At 38.3% G+C, this 24,000-nt stretch overlaps 1 protein-coding gene and 2 long non-coding RNA genes across 3 annotated transcripts; 2 read left to right on the top strand and 1 right to left on the bottom strand.

Moving 5' to 3' along the window:
- Nucleotides 1–1,825: 1,825 nt before the first annotated feature.
- LOC138013228 (uncharacterized) lies at nucleotides 1,826–3,976 on the top strand. Its single transcript, XR_011125192.1, has 2 exons — nucleotides 1,826–2,116; nucleotides 2,206–3,976. It is a non-coding gene; the product is annotated as an uncharacterized lncRNA (long non-coding RNA).
- Nucleotides 3,977–10,233: 6,257 nt separating this feature from the next.
- Nucleotides 10,234–22,602, bottom strand: LOC137967579 (protein canopy homolog 2-like). Its single transcript, XM_068814091.1, has 7 exons — nucleotides 22,466–22,602; nucleotides 21,937–22,050; nucleotides 19,441–19,508; nucleotides 18,024–18,071; nucleotides 12,571–12,768; nucleotides 10,922–11,018; nucleotides 10,234–10,612 (listed from the first exon to the last, which is right to left on the bottom strand). Exons 2-7 carry the CDS (start codon nucleotides 22,031–22,033, stop codon nucleotides 10,512–10,514), a joined length of 609 nt encoding a protein of 202 aa, XP_068670192.1. The 5' UTR covers nucleotides 22,034–22,050; nucleotides 22,466–22,602; the 3' UTR covers nucleotides 10,234–10,511.
- A 57-nt stretch (nucleotides 22,603–22,659) lies between these two features.
- On the top strand, nucleotides 22,660–23,279 carry LOC137967580 (uncharacterized). The gene is made up of 3 exons (XR_011116542.1): nucleotides 22,660–22,823; nucleotides 22,922–22,993; nucleotides 23,154–23,279. It is a non-coding gene; the product is annotated as an uncharacterized lncRNA (long non-coding RNA).
- Nucleotides 23,280–24,000: the final 721 nt, after the last annotated feature.

Below are 24,000 nucleotides of genomic sequence, written 5' to 3'. Positions count from 1 at the left end.
AAATGCAACATAGGGGCATTTATTTCAGTGCTTAAATGATTATGCATTATTACATGATCAGTTTAAAAAAACCTTCTGCCATCTTTTCAACCAATCAGAAGCATTTTAAGCAGTACCAATCTTAACAGGTTGTCACTAATCCCTTTCTCGCACTTTGCATCACTTACATATATACAAGTTTATTTGATTGCTTCATTTGATGGTCTGTGCTCATTGGGATTGACCAGAGTCCTTACTCTGGTTTTAGTTTTACAATGCATCATTGAGCCCCCCCCCCCCCCCTTCCAACCAATACACTTGAGAATTAAGACGTAGAATAACTATGTAATTTCATATGCATATAAACAGTATTTTCTTCCATTTTACACTTAGTCTGGTGAAAATTAAAATTCAACAACACATCTTTCGATAAACTCATTCTCAGTATTATTCTGCAGATGTCATTCGATAAAGAGAACAATGCAACAGGTCATTTTGGCAAACATAGTTTACTGGAATTAATTGGTAGTCGAGGTTAGACAATGGTAAATCAAAGCCTAACAAGTCATGCAAAAACTGAGTGCAAGGAAATCAGTTTTGTGGTTTGTGGGCTGCAAATAGGATATACTTACATAACAGTCAAACTTTTTTCCCAGGTTAAACAATAAATAATAAATTAACAATTGAAAAAATTGTTTGTTTTCTTATAGTAATTCAGTAGTTTGAAAAAAACATAAGTATTTACCCCCCACCACCAAAAAGGTTACTTAAAATTTATGGGCATGAAGAACATCCACTAGCCCAACTTAAAAATTAATAACAATATAGCCTTGGGTTATCAGGCAATAATTTCATTTGATTAAGGAACTGAGTGAAAATGTGGTTCAGCAAGGAATTGAAAATGGGTTTCCAGATTCTTTCTAATTATTTATACATTTTCCTATATACATTCAGATTACAGTATCAGCCAGAAATAGGTTATAGAATATCACCTATACAACGTAAGTTTTTGCAAAAATTAGATTCTCTTTGCCCCTAAGTTTTTAATTGAATCCAAAGCCTAATAATCATATAAATTTTCATACCTGTAGATCCAAAAAGGGTCAATTACAAGGGTGTGTAGTGCTGTTTTTGGGTCGCGTGATCATCAGAGTATATTTTTAAGTCATTTAAAACTGTATACTGCATGTGTACAATTAGCTTAAGACTCAATTTAAAACTTCTGTTAATTAGACTTAATAAAAAGCGATGCCTCTGAATTAAGGAAATCATTCAATCAATCGATAATTTAATTTCAGTCAGACTAATTAAAATAAGCTTATATAGAGTTCATTACTTCATGTTCACATAGCAAGTTGGAGTATGTGACTCGATCATCTTGCTTGAATAAGCTTAGTACTATGACGCCACAAAGAGTTTTTCACTCTGTACTTAAGAGCAGCTGAGTTTTTCTCTTTGATGTTCAATCTGATTTCAATGACAGTTAAATAAAGTGAGTACGAAAGTGTAATAAACTTACAAATGCTCACAACGTTGTATTGAGATACTTTTTTGGATTTTTGTACACGTACTTTTAAAGCGCAAAAGTCCTGCTCCAGAATTAATACGTCCGTAAAAATATTTCATCTTACTGCGAAGCCACCACTGCCTCGTGTACAAACTTAAAGCGTTCTTTGACCGGTGTTTTGCTTCCCACGCGATGCTTCGCCGCCATTTTGTTTTGGAGCTTTTGGATGGTTACGAGAAGCCGCTGCGGGGACGGGGTAAGTGTTGTAATGACTGTACCTCCATCGGGTGGAGTTAATTTGACCTCGGACCCAAGCTCCGTGTCCTCGTCGGCGATCATAAGCGGTTAAATTCATCAGCTATCGTGGAAATCGAAGCAGAAAATGCTCATTTCCAGCCAAGTGCGTGGGGTTTTTTGACGACGAAACATTCACCGTGGTTCGCAAATGATGTGGCTTTAGCTTTGCGTGAAAAAATCGCGGCTGGGATGGATTTTCGAGTCGCAAACCGCCTCTGAGCTGACAACGGTCGAAATCTTAGTGTGCAGCCTTGACTTTGTCTTAGAACATTGAAAACACGGACTTCGCGAAACTGTGAAATGAACTCCAAAAGGCACAAGAATACACCAGAGGTGAGTCATTTTGATTCATTTTATTGAATGAACGTTAAATTGAGCAATTTTTAGGCTTCATAATCGACTGTATTTTATTTCCCATACAGAGTCTTACAACGCGTTTAAATTCTCAACGGCTGTCTGTAGTGACGCGAGCTTGGGCTGCCTATGGTGAGTTCAGCTTTGGCCAGGAGGGTCTTCTCCAGACGAGCCGCCATTTTAAAAATCGCAGAGGAGAAGGCCAACCTCGTTCCCAGGGTCTTCTCGGCTTTCAATATGGCGGCGGGTCTTGAGAAGACCCTGGCACACAGTGAACTAAAAAGATCGCTGATTGGTGCTTTTCTCACATGAACTCTGATTGGTTTAATGTCGAAAGAAAGATGGCGGCTGGTGAGGAGAGCCAGAAGAAGAACTGGAAGAACAGAATTCGTGTTTAAATCATTTTCAAAATTGTAGCTGTTCCGTAAGAAGCAGCTGCAAATTAACAAGCATAACAGTCAAAAATAATTCACCGTTTTTTCACGTTGTACGATGATCTACATCAGGCCTCGATTCCAATTAAAACTGCGTTGGCTTTTCACGACCTCTGGCATAGCGATCGCTCTATCATATAATGGTGTTTGAAAGACGTTACGGTAATTAAGTGATTTTATTTCGTAGGTACCTTTACGTTTTGGTTCATTTTGGCGTCTCACAATTGTAATTCCCTGATGCGAGTATTGTTACTAGTGTTCAATGTTTTCACGATGTCAGATTGTGTTACAAATTATAAAATTGTGCAACAGGGTTCATAGATTATTGATGTGGTTGATTTAGCAGTTGTATGTGGTTCTGTTGACTCGTGTGACAGCTGCAATGAAGGCGGGTCTGTTAAATACAGGTCAAGACTAGAGGTGGCTGCTCCAATAATCAACAACTAAGCCAAAAGTTTCCCCGAGACTTGAAACAACATTTTTGTTGAGTGATTAGCGCTAGCAGACACTTTTGGTGTTGTTTATTTGTCTGCAGCACCGTGACATGTACACTCACCTGTGGAATGTGACCTGTGTTTTATTTCAATAGACCTGCTCCTGCAGTAATCCATATTCTTTCCCATCCCTTCTACACTCTTCAGCTAGTGGTGCACAGAGAGATCTAGCTCGGGCGGTTTTCATTATTGCCTTTTACTTTCATTAATAAAAAATATTAATCTCCTCACCCCAAACAAAGTGCATGTCATCTTGTAATTTTCCAAGAGAGTTATTTAAGATTGTGAAGTCTTAACAATAATTATTATTCTTGAAAATAATTGCAAGCCTTATCATAATAGTCTTATTGACATGTCAATTCACTAACGACTTCAATTTTTGCTTCCTCTGATTTAAAAATATAAATATGTATATTAAACAGTATTTTTTTAATTTTGTACACATTACTTTTTTAGCATCACACTCCTGTGAGTTTTCTTGTACTCCAATAACTTAAGTTGAATTATTCGTTTTCAAAACATGCTTTGAAAATATTCTCTAGCATTGCTCAAGTTGTGGCATTTAATTACTGTCTGAAGATGTGGTACATCGAGTGATTTGGGGGAAGATTGCGGACTGGACAGGGGGATTGGGAAATAAAATTGAATGTGACAAAGCACAGGAAATTTGCAACTTCACCAGCAACAAGAAACTATTTCACAAAAAGAAATAGTGTTTTGTTTCTGGAATGGTAAGGGCATGAGAAAAGATAAAATACTGTAGTGTGGGTCACTTGGTTGGTCATATATATTTCGCTTCGTCTATTGAAACTCTCAACAAAGAAGGACAAAAATGTGGACGCAAACTCTCTGAACGGTTAGAAGCCTGTCAATGAATATTAACCATTAAAGAGAAGATAGTGAAAACTTCATATTTATGACCCATTTCGTTCACTTTCATGCTTGTCAGCATTATGATTTGCTATACTTCAGGTTCACATGTTCACAAGTTTGTTTTTACGTCTCATAGATGTTCAATTACAAACTCTGTTTTGAATGGCCACTCTACTTCATTGTGTAAATAGTTCACCCTGAATTCTAAATAGATACAATTCGATTCTGAGTAAATGAAACGAAACAAAAATGTAGTTTAAGGAATGGAGGCAAATAAAACCGTGCCATTGTCACTGCCTCCAAAACAGCAGATTAAAAGCCAGTTTGATAAAACAGCAAAGATCCATCCCTAACCCTGGGCTCATTCGACAAGAACTGCTAAAGATGATGAGATGCTTATGTTTAGGACTTGCACAAATTGTGCCCTTTTTTAATTAGGCTCAACAGATTTCATGAGCAGCATTCCAAGACATCACATTGTCTTCACTGGTGGGACAAGACATGGAAAAGTTCTTTTCATAGCTTGAAAAGTGCAAGAAGCAGATTGCTAATCCTATAGAATAGCATGTTCAACAATGTACATTGGCTTGATTATGTCAACTTTACCACAAAATATATTTACAATAACAAGTTGTAAGAATGTGGGCACTAAACATGCTGTGGTTCCCTGTTGGCAATCAGAAGACAATTAAAATACTGATTTGACACTGACATGACAATACTTGCAGTCAAAAGATGAGATGAGAGATAAAACCAGAAAACAACAATCTAATGGTTTCATTGTGAAAATGAAGTACCACAGATATGTGGTATAATAATACTTCCTTTTAGGAAAACAGCTTTGGGTCAATGTATACTGGGGAAAGTCGTTGCCAGAAGGCTCATATACACCGATAAGAAATCAGATAATCATTCAAGTGTATGAAAAATTAATGATAATTAGGTTTAATTGATTGAAAATAATCATGCAATATAAACTACACATTACGGAAGACGGCGAACGCACCTCCGTGACTAAATAGCTAGAACCAGGGCTTTAATTAAACCTTAGCTCACTGTATTTTACGGTAATCAAATGTCTGTGATGTTACGTGTGAGACTGTGTGCAAATTATGGCTGTTTCCGAACTGTTTAAAAATCACAGCCCTGAGAAATAACAGCCGTCTATAAACTTGCATTGGTTTAAAATAACATGAAACGAAAAGAAAAGCAAGATTTCTCTGTCATCTACCGCATTCTCGTTGCTCGTGCATTCATCCATCCGTCTTTTTGGTTTTTTACATCAAATTTTACAGCTTTGGTAGACTGTTCACAGTCCCCTATTTTTCCGTTTGATCGTCGGGATCGAGCACAAACTTTCGCCATCTTTGTTTTTAAAAGCGAGCGCGAACTGGGGAGAGCGATATAACTATCGAGTGGGTAGGGGGAGTGGAGGGGTTTTGGAAGGAAAAATAGGGAGACTGTCCGACCTTTACTGCGACTAGTGTTCAGCGAGTCCCGTTGCACCAACAACGGCAATACCTGATTGGTCCATAACACAATGCATCTGTCAATAAAAATACAGGTTCGAAAACAACATGGCTTCTCTGGAGAAAGAATCTCAAGAGTCTCAAGTTTTCGAAAGGCTATAGTTTAGGTGACTTGGTCGATTAGTCCTAAAAGAGGAACAGAAGGAAGCGATTACGCTTTTACTGCAAGGCAAGGATGTATTGGCTGTCCTTTCTACAGGATTCGAAAGAGCCTGATCTACCAAACCTTCGTAATTGTCAAGCAATTGGAAAATGAAAGCACTTCTGGAAGAGATCGGCCCTCGTGTTTGTTTATTGTACCGTTACGAAGTGTAGGAGAGGAAAACATTAATCCTAATGATTTTGGTTTGAGCGTTAAGGGTTTTGAGAAATATGTAGATCTATGTATTAAATGAGATGAAGAACAACAACTTTCAAGTCATTTACCCTTCCGCTGGGCAAGCTTTGTCGAGAGACTACGGTTGTTGCGGGTTGAATCCACGCCGCTCAAGAGACAACTGTCGCTGATAGTTGTCGACGAAAGTCACGCCGTTGAAACTTGGTTAGTGTAATTTTCGTTTTTAATACCACTGCATGTAGAATCCCTCTTTTCATGTACGAAAAGGTTGTGGAATAGTTATGTCAAGTAACTGGATATCCACGCGTTTGGGGAAAAACCTGACAGCTTTTCCCTCAACATTCGACCGCAAGACGTACTGAGATTTCTCTTTTAGATGTAGTCAGGCGAGTTTGTTTACCATACAATTTGCTGAAATCTGAATTTTTTTAATCAGTATTTTTCGTATTTCAGTTCAAAATGTGAACGAACTTTGCCGCATCTTTCCGTAACTGAAAACCTTCCTTGACAGGAGATCCGCGACGTGTTTAATTGTAAAGTTAAAAATCTGGATCTATACATACAGTGGTATTAAAAACGAAAATTACACAAACCAAGTTTCAACGGTGTGACTTTCGTCGACAAGTATCAGCGACAGTTGTCTTTTGAGCGGCGTGGATTCAACCCGCAAAAACCGTAGTCTCTCGACAAAGCTTACCCAGCGGAAGGGTAAATGACTTGAAAGTTGTTGTTCTTCATCTCATTTAATACATCTACATATTTCTCAAAACCCTTAACGCTCAAACCAAAATCATTAGGATTAATGTTTTCCTCTCCTACACTTCGTAACGGTACAATAAACAAACACGAGGGCCGATCTCTTCCAGAAGTGCTTTCATTTTCCAATTGCTTGACAATTACGAAGGTTTGGTAGATCAGGCTCTTTCGAATCCTGTAGAAAGGACAGCCAATACATCCTTGCCTTGCAGTAAAAGCGTAATCGCTTCCTTCTGTTCCTCTTTTAGGACTAATCCACCAAGTCGCCTAAACTATAGCCTTTCGAAAACTTGAGACTCTTGAGATTCTTTCTCCAGATAAGCCATGTTGTTTTCGAACCTGTATTTTTATTGACAGATGCATTGTGTTATGGACCAATCAGGTATTGCCGTTGTTGGTGCAACGGGACTCGCTGAACACTAGTCGCAGTAAAGATCGGACAGTCTCCCTATTTTTCCTGCCAAAACCCCTCCACTCCCCCTACCCACTCGATAGTTATATCGCTCTCCCCAGTTCGCGCTCGCTTTTAAAAACAAAGATGGCGAAAGTTTGTGCTCGATCCCGACGATCAAACGGAAAAATAGGGGACTGTGAACAGTCTACAGCTTTGGGTTCCCCCTTCGTACTCCATTTTGTTTGTTGGAAGTTGTTGTACCCAGACTTCTCTCACCTTATTCCTTGCCGCCATTTTGAAAAAATTTGCATATTTGTCCACCCTCGATGGACAAATCTTGTCACGTGATTTGCTGTGTGCCAGGGTCTTCTCAAGACCCGCCGCCATATTGAAAGCCGAGAAGACCCTGGGAACGAGGTTGGAGAAGGCCCTGGGGACGCTAATGCAAATGAAGACTATGAATAAAGCACATGCATATTGCGCATGTTAAAGGTTTGTGATAGTGGAAAGTCAAAAGAGGGTCAACAATATGATCCTTTTTCTTCAAGGTAAGAAAATTATTTAAAAAATGAATTATATCCCAGTTAAGTCATCGCGCTTGTATTGTCTTGTATTCAATAATTTTCTTATAAAAAGCCAGCCTCCACATTCTACAAAAGCGAGTAAATTTGCCTCAAATGATACTGCATCACTATATCAGTTCGCGATAAAGCTAAAGAGGATGAGCCAACGAGTAAGAAAAGAAAAATATACAAATTTCAAAGCGCAGGGTTAATTGAATTCGAGTAGCTAGAGTGGGATTCAGAACAAGAATTTGCGCTGCAGATACTGGCAATCTTTCCCCGTGCATTCAACCGCTTCATCCTTAGTCAATGGTTTCCTGCTAGCAGAGCTCCCTTTTCTTTTGTGTTTACTGGGCTGAGCTGACGAGTACAGGAAAAGAGACCTCTTCCATGGGTCGAAAGCATGTGCGGCGGTTACTTAGCGACCGAATCCTCAAGTCACGCTTCATTTAACAACAGCGAAGTTACTGTAAAGGAATGCGCGAGACACGACAACGACGTCAAATGCGCAGAATTTATTTTCCATTTGCGACAGCATCAAGTCTGATCTTGGTGACCTTGGTGGAATCATTGAAGTTTGCGTCTATTATCAATTATGAAGTTGTGTGTCTATTCCGGTTTTCAAGTATATTTTCTTTGGTTACAAGCGAGCGAGCGAGTGCACACTCAAACGTGCGGTGAAAAAGAAGTTGTAAGGGAACTTGAAAATGATCAATAGAGTCAGAGCAAGAACTAGTTGAACGAGAGCTGTAAGATCGACCCGAGAACGCCAAATAAAGAACTGAAACAGCAGGAGTGTTGAGGAGTCTTTCTTCCACCAAAAGATTTCCTTCAACACTTTCAAGTATTTCTTGGTACATATTGTGATGTTAAAGTAGTTGTAACTGTTATGCCAAGCTCACTCCCTTACTGGAAACCAGCTTTTTAGGCAAGAGTGAAGTTCAGTAAAGTTGGCCCATCTACCCACCCACCCACGATATTCTAGATTGAATGTGGAGAAATCTTGGAGACTTTAACGATTGTTAGACCCGTAAGATTGTATTCGAGAAGAAAAAGGTACGTACAGTCATAGTTAGTACTATGGTACAGTACTTTGAAAGCGTGAAATTGTCCGAAAGAGTAGATTCACTGCAGCAAAACGCTGAACGCAATGAAAATGCTGAGCATTGTGATCAATTTTAACTTTTATATTGCATTGTGTGTTTGGATAAACATAATTGCGTAACAATGGTACTTCAAGACTCAAAACAAGAAGGGTGTCGCCAAACGAACAAAAGAAGAATGACTTTCTTACGTGTTTGGAAAAAGGAAAAGGCAATAGAGGCTTTTTTTGAGGAATCTTCAGTTTTCTTGCATTATGTCGAATTTACATATAGCTTTGTTTCTAAAAGGCGTCTTGCTCTTCACAGATAGACTTTAAAAGAAATTGTTAGACTTAGCTATCTCTCCAATTTTTAGGCTTCGTGCACGGATAAATATTAATATACTAACAAAACACTGGCTATTAAGAACTGGGAAATGTGCGGCAAACGCGTTAATAAGCCCACACATTCTTTGCAAATTGTTAAATTTTTTTAAACCAAAAAATGGGATACCGAGGTACCTGATTATACAATATACATGTACTTTGAATACCGGTTGTTAATTGGCAAAAGGATTGATTTGCAAACGACGAGCTTATGCTAATGAGGTAAATTTGTAAACAGTGATTCGCCGAATTGAGCATTACAACTAGACCGGCCAAAAACCTGGACGCACTTCCAGAGCTTTCCCATTAAGTACGGTGCCTACTAATGGGCCATTTCCGAGTTGCTGTTAGTCTCGGTTTCGAAGTGAGTCTTGGTGCTCAACTATTGTAAGGGAAATGAGTGATTTGCATAAGAATACGCGACTCATTTACATTTGAATGGTTGTGCACTAGGACTCGCTTTGAAACTGAGGCATGAAGCAACTCGGAAATGGGCAATTCAAAGGTATTTTTGCGCGGTTTACTGAATATGCGGGAAGAGCAGATCTTAACAAGTGTTATTGAAATCCAAAAAGAAAATTGGGGGTAACCACGCATTTTTCGAAGATAAGTAATCAACAATATTTGTAAAAAGATTTAAAATGCAAGGCAATGTATGGCGTTTTTTTTCCAAATTGAAGCTTAATTATCTCTGAAAAATGCGAGGTTACCCCCAATTTTCTTTTCGGATACCAAGATCACTTGCTAAGTTCTGCTTTCTCCCCATAGCCTTGAACCGCGCAAAAATATCCCTGTATTAAAAAGCACCAACGATAGGCAATCCGAGTATCTCGAGATGCGCAGAACGCATGCGCAATAACAATAGTACGGACCGTCCTTAATTGTAACCATAAGAAACGTTTCCAGCCCAAGCGCTCCAAACAGTATTTTCACCCACGTGATCAGCGAACTACCCTAGGTGCCAGAGGAGTTTTTTTTCCAAAGTCCGAGGCAACAGCAGTACTTGAAACGAAGGTAAAGATCGAGGACTGAAGCTTTCGGTCGTTGCCTTCGTCTTGCGTAGCCTTGTCTCGGGCATAGGAAGAAAATCCCTCTGGCACACACGGTATCAGCGAACATGATCTTACTCAAACAACGGACAACGTTTGAATCAAGTGTAATCAAGTGTAAGTTTGCGACACAAACATCACGCGACATGAAAACCAAGAATGCTCGTAAACTGACTATGACAAAACGGCCCCGTGAAAGTACAGTCCATCTTTTTATTTTCAACGTCATTCTCTTATACCAGAGAGGTTTTCTTGACGAATTACAAGCAAAAACCGACTAATTTACATTAATTCCAAGTGAAATGTCCAGGGTTCTTTGGGACGAAGTGACGAGTTCTCGGACAAAGTCAGTCAGCCAAACTTGACAAAGATTAAACCTCGCGTGGTTTTTTTTCACTACGTTTCGGCCGTGTCCGAGGAGATGAGTAAAATTCGAGTTTTAAAATTTGCTGACGCTCACAAAATCTTCGGAAAAGGTCAAAGTTCATCATGATCAGTTTCTGACACTTCGTCGGCTGTATCATCGTCGTCTTCATAATCGGTTTCCGAGAATTCTTCATGGTCGCCTATGCAAAGCCCTTCAAAGAGACAGACATGAAATTGGTAAATATGATGTATTTGAATAAATAGAAGTTTGTTCAGTTCGATTCAACCATCAAAGCTCTTATTTGTTGTTATAACAACAAAAGTAAGGCGCGCGCTCTGGTTGGTCAATTGTCCGTTTACTATTTCTCCATGGGTGAATAGTTTTGACGAAACACTGAAGCGTGCGCCGGGAATAATGCTTTTTTCCTCCTACAGCCGAAAATGCTCAAATTTCTTCTTCACTCAAAAACGTCCCGTGCTTTAAGACGGTACGTCCCGTCCCTTTTAGCTCCCGAGCTTACCCGTTGCTGTACGACACATGTATCTCAGCGGATCTTTCCGTTCTTTCTTGAAGGTTGAGATGATGTCATCGTCATAGTCTTCTATAATACTCTCGCACTAAAAACAAAATAAATTCTTTCAGCGGTACACTGATGAATGTTGTAACGATATATCAATATTCTTCGATTCGTAATAGCATCACATGTAACGTATTAGATAGGCTCAATTGGCCTTTTCCTTTTTTTTTCCTCCATTTATCGCCGTAACACCGACCCATATTTTTCTGAGTTGTCAAAAAAAAAAAATTGAGGACTGCTTAATGAAACATTCTTTTGAACTTTTATTCTGAAATATAAACGTTGGTTTTTCCGGTACAGATTCCACAACAGAGGCTTTTTGTTCGCGTGGGCCAGGGCCCGCCTGCCGAAGTGGCAAATGAATTTGCTGGTCGTAACGATAATCGAAAAAGAAACTCTTGTACATTCAACTGAGGGATCCGATTTCGTAACAGTAAGCAAATAAATCAGATCAGCCAACATTATGATGCTGCCTTCTCTCACAGTATGTTGCTAACTTCTTCCTCGTTTGTGTACTCGTACTGAGGTGACACCACTGAGGTTAACTACATTTTATGCACCTATCATTGTTAAGCCCGAGGGGGTGGAGATTTTGACATTTTCATTTTTAAAAAATTCAAATTCTCCACCCCTGGGACAAAATAATTGGTAAAATCCCCACCCGGTGGCAAGTGAAGGTGGTTAAATGTCATTCGTACAATCAAAATCCTTACCGTGGGGACAGCACGTACGATCACAATTCCTACCCCTGGGGACAGATCTCACGATCAAACTCCCGTGGTTAGCCCGACCCCCCGACCCCCTCCCTTCCTCCATCTGGCTTAACATTGATAGGTGCATTACGGTCACTTGACTCTTTGAGTTATGTTATATGTTAAGATTGCTGTGAAGTAAGGTATATCTGGTAACACTAACTGTCTACTCGTTTCTAACCCCCAACCACTCGACTCTTTCCTGCGGGTTGAAACTGTTTTTTTTTTTAATGGTTGCTTCTGTTTTCTTTTTTTGTTGTCGTTGTTTTTTTTTTTAACTCCGACCCAAATTTCAGGCTAAACGTTTGGGGCCCTGAGCAACAATGTCGTCGACGAGAAACGAAAACGTCAGCAGAATATATTATTTCTCCTTACCGGGCCAGATTACAACTACTAGTTTCTCATGTAAATGAGTACTAATTGTCGTACAACGAAATTGGAATACTTAGCGTTAACAGTAAGAAAAAAAAGAGAATTTATCGTCCAGTGTTTATGTTATCAACCTAACCTCATATTTGGGGTCATACCACGTGGTTTAATGAGGACCATGGCCAAGAAATGTACCAAAAAATAGGACGCACGTGCTGGGATAATTACTTAATAACTGGGAGTGAGGTCATTCGTTACAGCAAAATCTCAAACTGAGGCCTGGCCGTATTTACCGAGCGATAGCGAGATCAATACAGCCAGGCCGAGGTTCGAAATTTTGCTTTAACGGCCGAACGATCGAGGTTATTAAGCTGTTTATTATATGGCATCCTTAGACATGCATGAGCTGCCATTGCTCTCTCTGAGCCATCACCAAGGTAACGGTGCTTTAACTATAGCTATGAATCCTACCGCATGTTTAAGTTTTTGTGATATATCTCCACTTATTGCAACATTGCTGAGTGTAACAGCTTCCCCTGACCGGGAGCTCGTCCTGATGTAGGTCTTCTTTCCAGTTTTGGGATCCGTCGATTCCGCGTAAGAGTTCATTTTTTCACACATGCTATCTAGTTGTTCTATAAGGTGGGTCTCTGATCTTGCATATTGAATCTGTAAAGAATGAAACAACAAAAACAACATTTATTTGTACACGTTAAGGCGAATTTTTTACTCTTTTTTCTTTTTATGATAGCTACAAGTAACTCAAAATAAAAAGGAGTACTGGCCCCCTGAACTAGAAAGCTAAAAGTTCCCCGTTTTACAGATTATGTTTACAGAATAAAATGGTGTGCCGCAGGTACTACAATGCATACACAATTCCACACAATTGATGCAGATTATTGTCGTGGTGAGACAAATATAGATTTTAAATTAAAATTAATAGAGTCAAATGTTGCGCATCTAAAACATAGTTGGGGATGCAAGTGTAATGGAATGACTAACTTGTTTGCATGAGTCAAAAGAATTCTTTTTTTTTTTTTAAATTTTTGGGCTACTCGTATAATTTCAGTCCGACAGTGAGGTGGGAGAATTGTCCCAACAACCTGCCCATTTTAGTGACCTACATAGCGACCACGAGTCTCTTATAGCTTGGCGGTAGAGCATCCAAATTGTAAACGGGAGATCGTCGAATTTTTCCGAGCATCCCCGAGCCACTATCGGAAAAAAAATGCATTCTTGAAATTACAAAGAGTTGATAGGTTCCACTTTGAAAGGATAAACGTTCGCCAAGTTACGTTTGGCACGAAATCCTGCCAGTCCAAGACAGAAACCGAACGATTCAGTGCTGTAAGCTTACGTTGCCCTCAAAACCTTTAATTTGGCCTTTTTTACGTTGTTTTGCACAGTATGGCAAAGTGATTTTCTCACATGCGTGACGCACGTGTATTTTTTCTCACATCAGCAAGAAAATTCTTTTTTTTTGGGCACTGCATGGTTAATTCCCAGACTGGGCGTCATAAGTGAGTTGAGTTTGTTGGTTCTCTATTTTCTACGGGTACTTCAGTTTTCCCCTCTTCTCTGAAACCAACATTTGATTTGATTTTATTTGCGTTAATCTGTGGATTGATACTATACAAATTAAACTTGGAACTCACTTTAAAGTTACAATACAAGAAGACATTGTTTTAACTTTCTCTTTTCAATATTGTTAATGTTAATTAATGTCAATGGTAAGCTCGGTGCAAATGAATGCAACAACTCCCAACATTGTTGGTTCTGCAGATGTTGGATGTTGTCGGCAGTTGTGTGCAAACGGACGCAACAACTCCCGAACAATGTAACAACGTGCAGTGTATTACGGGAAAGATACGACCATAACACTTTGTAAAAATTTGGCTGCCATCTTGTTTTCAACATGTCAATGCATTGCTATCTCCACGGAGACAATATGTAATGCGCATGCGTGGCTCCAAGAATGCTGGAGGAGCTTTCACTGGCGAAAAATGTCTGATTGGTCGAGATCTTGTCATGTGACTTCAATAGCTCAAAGCAAACATGGCTGCCATCGAGTGGGTGTTTATCCGATCAGGCCAGTAAAACGGACGAATGTTTTGACTGCATAGTGCATTTTTATGCCAGCGACATTCTCTTTTTAGTTGTGGCCACCGTACTTTTTAGCCAACAGTGCTACGACGGAAATTTCTTTAACAATTTCAAGGTCAATGCGAGTCTAGGTTGCTGTGACCGTGTTTGAGTGGAAATTTGCTTGTGGAGTTTCCCGGCTAATGGAGTACCATCTTGATTTCAATTCAGGCGTTTATCTTTTAAAAAGTGGAGCAAAAAATATACCACTAAATTTCCAAATGGTTTCTCTTTCGACTAGATATTTGCACACTGTTTCCGCGGGGCCGCATCTAGCAGAAAATGTTAAGATTTTTGCATTTTCTTTCAAAATTAAGTTGTTAAAATGGCCATTCAAGTTGTCCATGGAGGCAAATTTATTAAGACGGAGGAAAAAAAATGCATGACGTCCCTGAAAATTTAGAAATGCATTTCAGTCGTTCAAACATGTCACATAAGCACCTCATATTTGGTACACTAGAAGGAAACCTTATAGTTGCAATTATATTTTGCTATAGTCGTCTCAAGAAAAATGCCAATCGTTTGCTTCCCTTCAAATTATAGAAATAAACATAGATTAGGTTAACTCTGAATAGCCAAAACAACAATACCGGTATTCCAAGTTGAAAATTTCATTCAGAAATCCAGCTCACTAGCAGGGTGGATTTTACTGTAACAAAATATTACTACAGCTAATAATACGCTTTCATTACATTGTAGTGGGTTAATGTGACAACAAAAATAATTAATCAAGAATTGATTTTATCTTCCAGCAATAAAACAGCAGGAAGATATAAAATTAGGTATCTTCAAAGTTTAGAAAACCTATTGAAGGTAATTCAGTGCTATAATCCAAAATAAATTTCATGCTGGCCTACTAAATACTTCCAGTGCAATAAGTTATTTAACCTCTCTTTGTGGACTCTGGTTGCAACACAGCGGTTTCAATAATTTTCATCCCCTTCTGTTAGATTTAGCTTTTAATAAACTCCATAACTTCATATTTCTGTAATAATTGTTCAAAGTCATTGAGCAAAAGCATACAAAGCTACATTTGAAAGGGGCATAATCCCATGTTAGAGTTTTCTGGAGAAGACTTCACAGAAATAACTCCTGTTACCTTTCCAGATGTAAAAAATATTTCAACATTAGGTGCAATGAATTTTTAGCAATTGCTTTAAAGAATACTAATCATTCCTACCATTTCCAAAGATGATTAAAGTTGAATGCAGTAAGTGTAAGAAATAAAAAAAAGTGGCATATTTTTTCAAATTGTAATCTATTTCCATTTGTAATCTACTTCCTGGATAGTATTAAACAATGGTGGTAAAGTAAACAAACTGCCCCAAGGGGGACTCTCTTACGAAAATGACAGGGGTTCTTTTTGTTCCTTTTTGAAGAAAAAATTGTGGATTTGTACTGCTCATGATGCTGAGACCAAACAGCTGGCGGAGTTGCTACAGTACATTTTTGGCTATCAATCTGAAAAATGACTGGAACTGTAAGACAATTTGGTACACGAGCAAATAACTTTTACTTATGAAAAATTCATAAGTAAAAGTTATTTGCCAGTCCTTTGTAACTTTACAACTGGTTCCTCTAAGGGGTCAGATTTCTTTAGCCTACATCCACAAAACAAGGTTCTGTTACCTTTAAGGGTTGTTTTTAAAAAAATTCCAATAAGTGGCCTGCCATTTTTATAGGGAAAACCCCTCCTGAGCAAACTGCATCCTCATGTTTGGATTTCCATTGATTTAATGACTTTGATGATATAGGCAAATTTGTTCTACAATAATACTCAAATACCATTATAGTCTTTATAGTTTACTCCTTGAGCCACCAGCTTCAACTTTGATACTTTGTTCTAAAAGCCAAAGCAAAGCAAAGCATGGTGGAGGTGATGATTAATCACTTGTTTTGGTTCAAATGAAGAAAAAGAAAGTCAAACTTATAATAGCACTTTAACCCTTTCACCCCTAAACCGGCCATACTTAGCATTTTACTCTGTCTAACACCAGACAATTTTACTTGTCAATGGGGAATCCCCAGGAGTCAATGGCTTAATCACTCACTAAAAAATGTCCCAATAAAATATTGTGTTCCACTAACGACCAAAACTGTACTAATAATTTGAATTACAGCTAAGGTCTGTCAAATTTCCATCTGAGTTACCTGACAGCTCTTACAGTACTTCTCAACATAAAGAAAATAAATTCTGTGGACTTAAACATTCCCAAATAAAACTCTTCAAGATTTACACTGTACCTGCTTCAGGAACTTCAAATCAATGAATATTTGGAATAATTTTCCTGGACTCCTGCAAACTATGTGCACTTTTTAATGGTTTGTCCTTTAAAAGTTACAGTCTCAGAAATAATAATGCAAATACAACTGAGGCTGTTTTGCCTTATCTACAAGACAAGACAACAATATCCTTTATTCAAACACAATCAATATTAAAGCAATAATACATTCTTGTGCTAGCTATAATAAAGATACACTACAGGAAATAAAAGCTTAAAACTAACTATGTGACAGACATAGGATATCTACACATAACGGAACAACTATCCACTGTCAACCATACTTGACTCAAAACAGAATTTCCTTGATCCAACAACACATGACAGTCCCCTAAAACCAAAATTACATCATTAATGCTTCCAGAAAACAATAGTCTAAAAAAACCTGAATCTATAGATACCTATATACATCTGTACCTACACGTCTGTTCTTTCAAAAATTATTTTAACTAACATGGATTTTGATTTTGATTTTAAACTCAGATTAATTGCAAATCCATAACTTGGTAACTACATGTACTTGAACGCAAGGATCGTTGAGTTGTGACTGCTAAAAAGTATAATAACTTAGACATTCACCAGAAAAGGGAATATAAATGACCTTAAAAGCAGCTATTTAAAATATTTGATACTAGGGTTACGTTCCCAATGAGACAATCACAGTCAAAATCAAATTCATATCTGATCGAATCATTGATCATTCATGTAGAGGTGCCGATCGTAAGGTGTAACGCAGAAAAAAATAACCTTCACGTTGAACAATATTACCATTTCCCTGCCACCTGGTACAAGCCAATTCACACATGAACGGAAACCTTAGGAATCCTCCTTTCTGTACATTACAGTAACTTTTTGTACCCGGTGGCAACAAACTTTCCACATCAAAAATTGCGTAAAAAACTCACCTGTTTCGCAGCTCTTTTCCCACGAAATAAAATTTTCCAGGAGCAAATTTTCCGAGGATGCTCGTTGGATTGGACTTTTAAACGATTTACACAACATAGACGTTCTCTAAGAATACATTCCACTTGAAACTGGCGTTAAAACTAGCCTTGATCGCTCTAAAAAGAACGGAAACCAACAAGCTACCGATTCTCAAAAGGCAGCCATTTTTCTGTTCTCCTCGGGAGTGTTTTTTTCACGAGAGCCAATGATCGTCCCGGAAACGCGTCACGTGACATATCGCGCGACTCATGCGCAAACATTTTTCGCCAGTGAAGGAGGAGCTGTGCAAACGGGTCCAACAATGTTGGGAGAGCTGTGCAAACGGGTACTACCTTGTTGCGTTACATGTATGCTTTGGCGATCACGGAACAAAAGAAATGTTGGGAGTTGTTGGCTCAAAAGTTTCAGACTCCGCACAATAACTCCCAACCACATGCAAACAGATGCAACATGTAACACTCAACAATGTTGGGAGTTGTTGGCAAACAATGTTGCGTCCAAATTGCACGGGGCTTTATTCAAAGCAAATCCAGCAATGTTACTCAAATCAAATACCTTCTTAGTGTTTTGATTTCCTCTCGGGTCCACTCTAAAACTCTCAACCTGAAAACAGAGTGTAAATTTGCCTTCATCAGTTAGGAGTATGCTAGCCTTATGACCACAAGGCGGTGAATTAAATGTTGGTGACTGGTGACTGGTGATGGAAACTACCATTGATACTACAGGTCTGGAATATTAAACTATATTTTAAGCAAATATTATCTTTGTTTTAGTTGACAAACATGACCATTCTGGCTGATTTTTTGAAAATTAAGGCGCAATAATAACAGAAATTGGTTTATCAACTATGTTGATGACTGGTCCAAATTCTCTCTAACAAAGGGCCAGCACTTAAAACGACTCAGCTTTCAAATTTCTCTATGGTGGTCAATTAACCACATCAACCCAATTGACTAACCCATTTCTGTGTTCCACTTTACCCATTGACGCAGCACCACCACAGTTTCTTTAGACCCTGCCCTCACGTATCCAGATATTTTTGAATCCACAAATTTTTCTCTTTGGATTAAAAAAGTTTCACGTCCACAGGTAGCATATTCAAGTCGAATTTGCCCATCCACACGTATCTGGCTTTGTTCTAGTATCCACTGGACGCCTCTGTGACTTTTGTCAATAGAGCACACGCCATCAGGGTGTAAGTTGGTGGCAAGAGAAGTGATAACATCTCGTTTAGGGGCCATGTTGAATATTTATGCAATACAGGCTGGATCTGAGTTGGTAACAACATCGGTCTGGGAATGAAAGTATCCGGATTTGACTGTCCACACAATTCCAAAATCTTTGCCCATTCAAAACTTCCCACTCTGGAGATTGGATTACAAAAGTTGTGGATTTGTATGCCCGATTCATCAGATACATGTGGACGTAAGGTGAATCCACAAAGAATATTCAGATACCGGTAAGTGTTGATGAGGCCTAAACCCCTTTATCTATTAATAGCAGGACTGGTCTGTTACACACAAGATGATAAGTTTTTCATTGTAAGTTTTTTTTTTCCCACAGTGTTTTGCAGTAATTAATTAAATGCTTTATTCTACATTGTCTCCTTGATGAACCATCAGAAGCTCTTGGGATAAATGTGCTCAACAATTAAAATTGTTTAAATTTTAAAAAAATGTGGAAAATGTCTTCAATGTACTTTCCTCTTTCCAAGTCAAGCAGAAGAAAAAAGGAAAGAATGATAAAGAGAAGAGTTGTCCTGGAAATGAGAGATGTAAAAATGTGAAAAAAGATGGATAATAGACCAATTTCGATTTATTAAAATTCAGTCCTAAACAAAAGATATCATCTCGAGGCTCTGGGGAATAAATATACGGAATTGTATGAGTTTATTCCCCAGAGCCTCGAGATGATGCCTTTTGTTTAGGACTGAATTTTAATATATCGAAATTGGGTTATTTTCTTAACCTACCTCAAGAGTTTTTCTTGGATCAACTTGGCTAATTTCCCATTGAAGCTCATCAGCAATTATACGACACACTGAAAAAGCAATTCTCCTTATGAATTTCATAGCAATCTGTTGAGATCATGTTGGACTTAAGTAGAGTGCACTACATGCATCCACCTTTAGGAAACAAGTCTGACCAGTTGTTATAGTAAATTATAAAAAAAAAAGACTTGTGAATGACATTGCCATTATAATTCCTTAGCTTAGTTTAGTTTAAGGAGGCTTGAAAGGGTTTTGAGATGAGCACGTGCATGCAAGCCTCACACGCAATTATTCTCAAGTTGCTCGCGTCAGCTCTTGATTCAAAATGGCTCACTGGAAAGAAAGAAATACCACAGATTTTTCTCACCTTTCTTCTAATTCTTAATATATATTATAAACATACATCTCCTATTCACAAAAACTACAAAAATTTTGCACAAACGATTTGATGGTCACTTAAATCCATTTGTGTTGGCCTGTAGCTACACTTGCGTGTGGACTCGAATGGTCGGGTGACATATGCGCACATGCTGATCTTGTAAGCCCCTCATTTTTCCTGATTTTGCAACTTCACTTGTTTATGTACACACGTATCTCTTCTTCCAGATGGTAATTTTTTGCATGTCAACTTAATTAATTAATTAATTTAACTTAGGTCGTGTTCTATTGGCATCAACCATTTCAACCGTAACTGGTTTCGGTTGAAGTGGTTGAGGTTTCCCAACAGAACACTTTTCCAACCGTTTTTGGTTGAAACGGGGTAACTCCTAGGAATAGTTATTACCAGACTTCTTAGCATTTACAAGTTGAGGGAAAGCAACACGGCAGTAGCCCGAGGCCAACTTTAAATGGCCCGCGTAAACGACAGCGGTTGCTGCCAATGCTTTTTCAACCGTTTCAACCTAGTTTGATGCCGGTTGAAAAAGTTGATCAACCAAACCAACCGAAAACGGTTTTTTCCCAATCGAACACGAAAAAACCCAACCAACTAAAAGCGGTTGATCCCAATAGAACACAACCTTAATTTGAAATTTATTTCAGTCTTTAAACTTTAAAAAAATTCTGTTGGGGAAAAAAAAAGTGCTATAAATATTTTAGAGATTATTTCTAACATTATCAGGTGACGCTGTATGGGAAGATTTCAATGTCCCGTCTTTTCAAAAAAACACAATTTAGGCTGATTTTAAGGCTCAAAGAAATGCCTTATATCGTTGCAATGGTAATGGTTATTTGAAAGAAAATGTGACGTGAGAAAGCTATGATGGGTACTTAATACCCTGCCCAAACTTCATCTTGATATGATTACCAGTACCATAACTATATCTAAGGAGAGAATATGTTTATTTGTGTGAAAAAAGAGAAACTATTTCAAGCCTCCTTAACCAAATGATCCCTGGGAGCAAGACTTCATAGGTTTTACTATGTCTTACACCAAACTATTTTACTCATCAATAGGGCGTGGTTCAGGAGTCAATGGGTTAACATTATAGTTTATTTGAGTTTTGCAACCCAGGTCGTGAAGGTCACACATTTGATAGTGTGCTATTACAAGGCTGGACCACAACAAGGGGAACTCTATTTCCCCCAGTCCCCCCTCCCCCCTCCCCCCCACCACCCTAGCACGCGACAGGAATCAAGTAGCACATGACCAGATTTGCAGGAAACGTGACGCAAGGTCGTAACTTATTTTTAAGTGGTACTGCATAAGAGCTTTTATTAAAAACTGAACTACGGATATCAGATTTGCAGCATTTTCATTGGCTAGCCGGACACAGGCTATCAGTTCATATATGGCTGCTGTACCTAATATGGTCGAGGAACATGTCAGAAATAAAGCAAGCTGAAAACATTTTGCTGCTCTCAGAAAAAATGGCAGACAAAAGCCGTTTTGGATCGCAATTGTCCAAGGCAGAAATTGATGCTTCAGTGGAAGAGTTGTTGATCCTGGAGTTTTTAATTAAACGATTATTCTACTCTGGCTTGGCAGATATAAAATGATTATAACCAACTCAGCGTGTTATCTATCACTTCATATCCAGCACATCCTCGTAGAATAATAATTATTGTTAAAATATACCATGATGGCTAAGCCAATCAAAACACTATAAATGCATTATCCCTCCCTCCTGAGAGGGAACAATTTCTGTCTTTTACGCCTGACAATTTTTCGCATCAGTGGGAGGCAATTAAGGGGTGAAATGGTTAAACACACCAAGGTCCATTCAAAAACTAGATCCCTTTTAAACCCATCCACACCTCTGGACACCCACAATGGATGAGTAAAATCGTCTGGTATTAGACAGAGTGAAATCTGTTAAGTCTCATTCCCAGGGGTTGGTCAATGAGTTAACCTTTCTCTCCTAAAAAGGCTCACTTAGAGATTTTACTTTGCCTAATGCCAGATGCTTTTACTAAACTGTGGAAAGTTCAGGAATCAAAGGTTTAAGACCAATCTCTGGTTAAATTGCACAAACTCACCTCCACAGTAGAGATCTTTATCCTTAGCACCTAATGCTACACTAACAAGGGTTAGAGTAAAAAGAAGTACAAGGGCAAAGCCTCTTTCACTTTCCATAGTTAAGCGCAATGTACCTGAAACAAATCAATGACATACCTTAAAATGACAAAAACAATAATTTTACGATATTGCAAGGAAACTATGAGAAATTAATCTCCAAGACATGATGATTCTAATGCCTGGACTTTTTTTGATGAAGGTTCCACTGGCACCGATCCTAGAAAAATAACAATATTATTCTATTTCCAAAATAAAAAAAGTGATAATACACCCCAATCTGTATGGGATCCCAGAGGCATGCTTCCCCAGCTTCAAAACAAAAGTAATGATTTACAGCACTTTTAATGGTAGAATAATAATAATCATCATCATCATTAATATTATCCAAATACATTATGGGCCTTTTTTGTTCCAGAGTATGCGTACATTTTAGGCAATTCAGAAATTCCGACAAACAACTACATCTAAAGAAACTTCGAAAGAACTTACCCTGATGTTGTAAGCTTACCCACAGAGAAGAAGTTGTCGATCGCACAAATATCCAATAAAGAGTCGCCTCGTGATCGAAACTATTTCACTCTGAAGTCTCTTTATTGATTGGTAATAACCGCTATCACACAGTCGGCTCAATTTGTTTGCATTGCACTGTGGGATACTATTTCCACTCGCCAACCGGTTAGGTAAGATTTTCGGAGAAACCGGACAGCAAGATGTAGCATAGGAGAGCACGCTTTTCCTTTCCTTCAATATTTTGCGCAGTTACACCTCAAAGATCACACCAACCTTTACTTTACTATGGCACCTCCAAAATCGAGAAAGGTCGTCGTCATGGGCTTCCGTTCAGTGGGTAAAATATAGCTTCTGTTTTCGCGTTGGTGTTGTGATGTCAAAACGTAGGAGACTTATGCTCAAGTTTTTCGCTTTTAAACTTTCTTTCACTTTTAGGCAAATCGTCGATCACGATCCAGTTCGTAGAAGGGCAGTTTGTGGATTCTTACGATCCTACTATTGAGAACAGTGAGTAAAATTTCGTTGCCCTTTTCTGTGCGCTCTTGGTCCGCTAGAATTTTCTGGGACATGCTACTTTGTTTTACAATTAATTATTAGCTGGACCTGCCAAGAAATTTATTATTGAGCTCCATCAATAAATAAATACTTCCCTTTTAAATTTGATCAGCGTTTACCACCAATTTGAAGCACAATAATCAAGAGTATATCCTGGAACTTGTGGATACAGCTGGCCAGGTAAAAATAAATATGATTTCTATTAAAAACGTTGACACTAGCTTATTTTGAATATGGCTAAATTGTTGTCTTAGGAGAGGTAAGTATTTTTACTGTTGTCAGTTCTTATTTTTGTGTTTTGTTTGTGTTTTGTTTTTTTGCCGAGACCATTTATTGCGTTTTTGAGCAAGGAATTATATTTCCTTCAAGACTTGGGATCGGAGTTCGTGTAGATAGACTTCAGTCTCTGTTTTGGTCGGCCATTATGTGTACAAATTTTAGTTTAACAAGTCACCAATGAGTGCTTCGTACATCCAAATTACGTAATCTGGACTTGTAGGTCCAAATTCTGTTTTTGTCCTTGTCGATTTTTGACTCATGTTTCAAATGCAAGATTTTTAGAAACGGAGCTTCATGTAGTATTACAATTTTTAGTGCTTATAATTTCAGATCCGTGGTAAGTTTAAGAATGATAGAAGTCATTGATTCGTATTTTCTTTTTCTGGCTAATCCAACATGCGCGTCTTGCCCTGTTTAAAAGATTAGGGCCAGGCAAGGGCCAGTTTTGAAGTTTTGAGCTGTTCATGGAGAATGTACATCTGTACCCTGTTTTTTATAATTCATTGTTTAATTTTGCTAATGGTTTAGAAGTAAAAATCTTCTTCAGTAAATCAGAAACAATGAAAAACAGTTTGTGGAAAAAATATCTCCTTAACCCATTAAATCAATTTCATGTTTTACCTTCAGTAAATTCTGGTTTTACAGATTTTATACCATAATTTATTCTCTTAATTTAACCT

Source organism: Montipora foliosa, chromosome 8, assembly GCF_036669935.1.
Source record: "Montipora foliosa isolate CH-2021 chromosome 8, ASM3666993v2, whole genome shotgun sequence".
Taxonomy (NCBI): domain Eukaryota; kingdom Metazoa; phylum Cnidaria; class Anthozoa; order Scleractinia; family Acroporidae; genus Montipora; species Montipora foliosa.
The sequence above is the reverse complement of the archived record's forward strand: the minus strand, read 5'-3'. Positions and strand labels throughout refer to the sequence as shown.